Here is a 6,748-nt window from a genome sequence, read left to right on the forward strand (position 1 = left end):
AATCATTACAGCCTCATCAAAACCAGAGCATAAATTAAGATACAGTTGACAAATATATCAGAACACTGGTGGATTTTCTGTAGGAAGGAAATGATCCATCCAAAATATAACGCTTCTAGCAGATACTTCCTCATGTGGCAAGGAAATGTACTAGATCTAGGCTGCAGTTCAACTGTTGCTTCCAGCCAATCTGAATGTCAGCTGCTGCCAAGAAGAGCAGTTTGACATCCTCCTGCCCCTTCATTCCTCGCTGAACATCACCACCTTTTTCTTCTGATGCTCATGCTCAGCAAAGCTTTGCCATGAGAACTGATTCAGATGAAGGAAACACTTTTGGTCAGGTTCAGGTTTCAAGTGTCTCATGCCCTTCCCTGCTTCAGCTCACCACAGGGCTGCACAAGTCCTGCATAACAGAACAGCAACCAAAAGGAGCAACCACGCTTCAGTGAAAGCCCGTATTTGTGTCGGCTTAGAGCAACTGACAAATTGCAGCCCGAGGGCGGGTTTTCGTCTCCTCCATTCTGCGCAAGTGCCCTAAAGACCCTGTTATTAGACTCACTCAGCAATCTGATGACTAATTCTCTATTTAGAGTGGAGGAGCTCCAACAGCAGAGACAGACTAATCACCTTAGCCATAAGTCATTTGGTATGTGGGAGACCCAGCCTTCGTCTCTGACTTCAAATCTGGCAGAACAAGAATTAAACTCTAGAAAGCCCCAAGAGTAAGAGTGGCTCACTGCAGGCTTGTACACCTCTTCTTTTCTTATTCATTAAGGAAAAAAAAAAAAAAATAAAAAAAAAAATCTAAGTTGTAACCCTCTCCCTGCCAGTAAGCATAGTACACATATAAACCAGCACAGCTTACTAGCAGAATAAATGGTAGCAGAATAAAACCTGACAGGCAGCCAGTCTTACCTACACCAGTTGAGCCACACAGCAAAGATCAAGCATTTCAGGCTTTCTCTTGATCTCTTTGATTTCTTTCATCCTCACCAAAAAGAAACTTCCCGTTCCAGTTCTTAGAAAAGAAATCTAGTAAAAAATGATGCAACACTGATTCAACTCTTCTGGAGCTTTTCTGCTTCTATGAATTCTAATGGAATGGGTTTCAGTTTACATTAGTTTTCAGCAACACATACTAAATAAGTCATGCATCTTCCCAAAAGCAGTGAAGTTCATAAAAATCCTGCAGCAACAGGACTCAGTTTAATGCTTATATACAACAAGAGGACTTTGGAACAAAAGTGCAACTGGCTATGCAGAAAGTCCTGACCCCAATCTTAGGTTTTGCACACATGTATCTGAGGCAATAATTACCTTTCTAGCACACAAAGAGTGTTGTTGATCTAAGGCAGGGATGAAAAAGCACACAGCAAAAGTTCCAGTGTCCTAGTAAAAAAGCCACCTTTGTCACCGCCTGATTTACCAACCTGCAACACACAAGGTACTGTCCAGGTGCAGTATCAGACTGCTTGAAACAACCAGCTACACAGCACAAACTACACCACAGCATGAATGCAACTTCTCTCTCTCCACACACCCTCCTTCGCTCCTTCCCTTCCATACAGATTTAACGCTGGGATAGCATCCTAAGCAGCTTTGTCTTAATGATCTGCATCTTCTGGAGCATCTCCTGTACCAGCAACAGAGTCAAAGATTCTTCTAACAGATGGAAATACTGGTCAGAAATGAGTAGCTGCTATTGCAATGTCTAACTAATATTTTTCTTTTTCCATCCCTTATGAATTAGGCCTAGGGCCTTCAAGAGCAACTGACAGTCAAGACTGGCAATGCTCTATTCCAGATCCCATAAAGACACACATTTTTTCCAAAAAGTTTCTGCTTCCAGGCCCCAATCCTACCATGAAAAGCTGAGCTTCTGGGCAGTCATATAGCTCAGTTTCCAAAATTGAAGGAAGTTAAACATATTTTTTTGCTCTATCTTACTTAGGCTTAGTGTCTGGAGCCAAAATTTCCTGACATTAGTCATCAAAATAAATTATAACCATAGTGATAAGTTTTCTATTACCAGTCTTCTTCCCTTCCCCAGATTGCTTCCCAAGAAGATAAACCAGAAAAACAAAACCCCTTCCAAGACATAACTGTAAAGGCAGAATCGTAATTCTACTATCTGAAACAGACCAGCAGGCATCACAGACCCATAAGGATTTGAAAATGACCTTGTACAGACACAACCTAAACACATCAGAGTGTAAGATTAAGCTGCCAATGTAGCGCTCGGTTTGGAAGTCTGAATAAGAACCACTAGTCCTACATTGATATCCATCTGCATTATAAATCCCTTCCCTGCTCTACCAGTGCAACAGGTGTATTATTTTACATTTACAATATTTATTGAAATGGTCTCTAAAACCACCTTTCTATTGGCAAGTAAAGGATAGGATTTCCACCTCTAAGATTTCTACCTAGTTAGTATTAACTAGACAAAATTTACTTTTGTTCACCTGTTTACATGCACTGTAGCCTACTAAACCCATTTTTAAAATGGCAACCTTTCCCCAGGACATTCAGAAAAACACTTATCCACAAAATTAATATTTTTCCTGTCTTTTTGTCATTAATAACACATCACCTCTTTCAGTGGCCCATTTAAAAGATTTTTCCCACTTAAGGAGGGAGTGCTACAAGGGCAGGCATATATTAATATTAAAGAACTGGTCAAAATAACTAAAATCATACTCATCATATTACCTATCACCCTTTACCCTTTTAGGCAGTTGCACGCTTAGTCTGTTTTTATCTACAAAGATAGTCTTGCCACTAACCACAATATCTCCAGAAAAATTGGCCTGAATTTTAGTTATGGTGTTGCAAACAAACTTTTTGTGTACTGCAACACATCTTTTTACTTTAGAAAAATGCTACTACAGAATTAAGTAATTTGCTCCTAAAATGACTGCAAAATAGGAAGGTTTGTTACACTGTGTGTGCCCTTAATACATTTTAACATTCTTTTACACTAAGAAAAACACTGTTAAAAGTGTATCATAGACACAGGCAATGTAACAAATTTCATTTCTGTACAAGAAAAAAAAAGAAAAAAACAACCCCCCATTTCTGCTTTTGCCAGTAAGGAACTTCATTAAAATATGTCTGAGTAATTAAGAAAATACAGACAATGCTTCTTCAAATACCACAACATATTTTAAGAACCTGTGATGCAGAACAAAGAGATACACCACACGCTTATCTGAAACAAGTTCCTAAAAAGATCCAACCTGAAAAGCATACATCAAATACTGCAGTATCCTGTCAAGAATTATATGTAAAAATCATCAAGGTAATACCTTAGCAACTTATTGCATAGCAATACTCGCAACATGGCTGCAGTAATTGTCACCGATGCAAACTGAAAGACACAAGTAGAAATAAACATGCTTGCAGCACCATGCTGTGAATGTTTTCCTCTCTTTCTTCCTTACAGTATGCAGTTTACATTCTGATGTATGCACTAAAACATAATTATGGTGCAAAGAGATTGTGGATACAGCTACTTAATTTGCAAAGTGTAAAACTCTGTGAACAAACAGCACACTGCAATTTACACTGTCACTTACCTCATATGACCACACACACTGTGTTCCTCCAAACCTTCGGACACACCTGCCCACCTCCACATCCTCATGAGTGGTGTACATTTCTCGAAGGCATTCACCTATATGTGGCACCATCCTCCTGAGAACCTCCCGGCTGAAGATCATTCCCGGTCCTCCCATGCAGAAATTCTCTCCAGGCTCCAGACCAAGTTTTCCGAGTTCTTCAATATTACCCAGACCAGTCTGTCCCAAATACAGAGGTTTACTGCTGTTCAGAGAGCGAAGAAACTCCTCCAATTTTTCACCTGCAAAGGAGAAAAGATTACTGTTATTTCTCTGCCTAGTCTGCCAGTCATCTCCTTTCCTGTACTTCTTTAACAGGCACCTGAGGCTGTCACAAGAAATCACTTCCAAAGCAGTACCCTATACCTAACTGAAAAACTCCTTGGGAGTTTACCTTTAACAGACTTCTTTTTTTTTAATTAATTAACATTACAATGACATTTTCATTCAGCCAAAACCCAGAACATGATCAAAACTTAATTTTACCAGCAAACCTTGTTATGTTCAACCAACACTGATGGAAAGTACTCCCTTACAGGTGCAAAACTCTCTCTAAAGCAGGACAATTTGCCTATGTAGTTCCAGGCTGCGGAGGAAGGAAAGGGGAAATGCCAGGTATTATTTTAATAGGATTAATTTTTGAGATCAGAGCAAACCTAGATTAACCAAGATAATTATGTTTGATTACAGAGTAATTGCCAGAACAAGGTAAAACTCAGGCTCCTTCCAAAGTATTTCCAGTGCTACAATGTCTACACACTTATCCTTCCCTTACCTATTTCTTTTAAGAAATTATGATTTCATGTTTACTTGAAATAAAGTTTCTGTATATGTTTAACTCAGATCCAATTAAACACAGGTTCTTTACAAGTCCAAAGTGAGCCCGAAGAAAATGGTGATAACTTTTACTGCCATATATATGTCTGCAACCAAACATATATACTTATCTACACGTGTGCACGTGTGACTATTTCACAGACGAATGACAGCTGAGAAGCAGGCAGCCCATTAAACCACTCAAACAAAATCAAGTGACAAATAGGAAAGCATACAGTTACCTGAAAGTTGAGGTAACATGAAAGCTACCTCCTTTCAACAGTGTAAGCAACCACGCTCACAACCGAGGCTTACACTTAACAACTTCAGCTTCTCTTTCTTTCCCAAAAGCAGGACACTGCACGAATAATAGCAGCAACAAGCACAGCCCAAAAGGAAGTGGGTTGCAGAGCATCGTTTTCTAATGGTGCCATCAAACTCGCCCGGAAAGGCGGACGGCACTTTTCAGAGACACACGCCACACACGAGAGCACCAGCTTTACAACTAGCCTCCAGAGGCTGCGTTTGCTCAGCCAAAGTGTCAGTGAGCCAGCGGAGAACTTTTCCTAGCGCTGAAACCATCGTTCCTGCGGAGTGCCGAGCCGAAGCCCCCGGGCTGAGCCGCAGCCGCGGCGGGGGCTGCTCGGACGGAGCGGGAGGCAGCCGGCAGCGCTCCCCGCCGCCTGCGCAGGGGCGAGGCGGGACTGACACACTTGGGCTGCGCAGCCGAGCGCCGGGGCCGCGGCACCGGGATCCCACGCCCACGCAGGGACCGCTCACGGCGGTCCAGCCGCCGCCTCAGCCCGCCAACGCGCCCCGGCGCCGCCGCGTCCCCAGGGGCCGCCCGGTCAGGCCCCGCGGGGGCACCTCGGGGTTCCCATCGGGACCTCGGTGCCGGGACGACGCCCCACTCCCCGCCCTCGGGGGCTGGGAGCAAACGCCGCCGGGGCGGGGGTGGGTCGTAGTACTCCTTGCGCTTTATCCGCGGGCGGCAACCGAGTCCCCCTCCCATCCCCCCGTGGGACCCCGCCGGGCCCCCAGGCCCTGCTCCCTTCCCTCCCGCCGGAGGGGCGCGCCCCGATCACCTTTAATGTAGACGTCGTCGTCCGCCCGCATGAACCACTCGTACTTGTCCAGGTAGTGGTCGTACATGTATTTGATCATCATGAAGGACTTCTTCTGCGGCGGGTAGGAGTCGTCCACGCCGGGCAGGGCGACGACGGGCAGCGGGGGCAGCCCGGGGGGAGCGGCGGAGCCCTGGCTGGAGAAGAACTCCACGCGGCCCGGCACCGAGGACGCCCACGTCCGCTGTGCGGCCACCGCCCGGCTGCCCAGGTACTTCTGGGCCGTCATTACCCCCACGTAGAGGAAGTTGCGGGGCTTGTCGCATCCCGGGCCCCCTCCCCAGTCCCCGCTCCCGTTGCGGCTGCCGCCGGGCCGGCCGTTCCGCTTCTCGCCACCTTCCTCCTCCTCCTCCGGCTCCCCTTCCCCGCCGGCGGCGGGGCTGGAAACCGTGCCCTCCGCCGCCGCCGGCAGTTCCCAGGGGCTGCTCCTGAAACTCGTGCCTCCCAGCGCCGCCGCTGCCTCCGGCGGCGCCTGCTGTCCGCCAGGCGCCGCCGCGCCCCCGGCCGCCCCCGGCCCGGCTGAGCGGCCGTAGTAGGAGCAGAGGCTGGCGCCGTGCCTCTTCTTCTCGCTCAGCTCGACCACTTTGGGGGCGATGAGCCAGGAGGCGGCGGTGAAGCCCAGCACCAGCCCCAGCACCACGCTCAGCCAGGGTCTCCGGGACCGCGCTGCCATGGCGCGGGCGGGGCGGCTCCCGGAGCGCCGCTACCGCCACCGGCGTCCCCCCGCCGCCTGCCGCTGGAGGCGACCCCCGTCCCGCAGCAGCCCCGGGCAAGGCGACTCCCGCCGCGGCTCCCCGCTCCGCCGCAGCGGCCCGGGCGGCTGCGTTGCACCCGAGTCAAACTTCTCCGGGCGGGAGGGCGGCGGCCCCTCCGCTCTGCTGGCACCTTGTCGCCGCGGCGGCTGGTCCCTCCCCGCCCCTCCCCTCCCACCGCTCAGACTCCTCCACGCGGCGGCGGCGGCGTCCCCACTACGCGCTCGCCGCCCAGCCGGCTTCCTCCGCGGCTTCCGAGCGCCTCACCCCGGTGGGCGCCGCCGGTGCCCGAGCCGCGCCGGGCAAGTGGCGGCCGCCGCCGCCGCTCCGGAAGGAAACGATTTTTTTAGATGCCGCTTGCGGCTCCCCCGCGCCGCGGTCTCGCCACCCAGGCCGGCCCCGCCGCCCTCCGGCCCCCCGCTCCACCCGCCGGGAC

The 6,748-nt window shown here is 49.3% G+C and overlaps 1 protein-coding gene across 1 annotated transcript in view; it reads right to left on the minus strand.

Annotated features, from left to right (window-relative positions):
* The window catches only part of CHSY3 (chondroitin sulfate synthase 3), a 166,817-nt gene extending 160,366 nt beyond the window's left edge, over window positions 1–6,451 (minus strand). The window contains exons 1-2 of the mRNA XM_074570631.1: window positions 5,522–6,451; window positions 3,579–3,862 (exon numbers count right to left, since the gene is read on the minus strand). Coding sequence (XP_074426732.1) covers window positions 3,579–3,862; window positions 5,522–6,233 — 996 coding nt within the window. The 5' untranslated portion in view covers window positions 6,234–6,451. The remainder of the gene's footprint in view (window positions 1–3,578; window positions 3,863–5,521) is intronic.
* Between the last annotated feature and the right edge of the window lie 297 nt (window positions 6,452–6,748).

Source organism: Larus michahellis, chromosome Z (assembly GCF_964199755.1).
Source record: "Larus michahellis chromosome Z, bLarMic1.1, whole genome shotgun sequence".
Lineage (NCBI taxonomy): Eukaryota > Metazoa > Chordata > Aves > Charadriiformes > Laridae > Larus > Larus michahellis.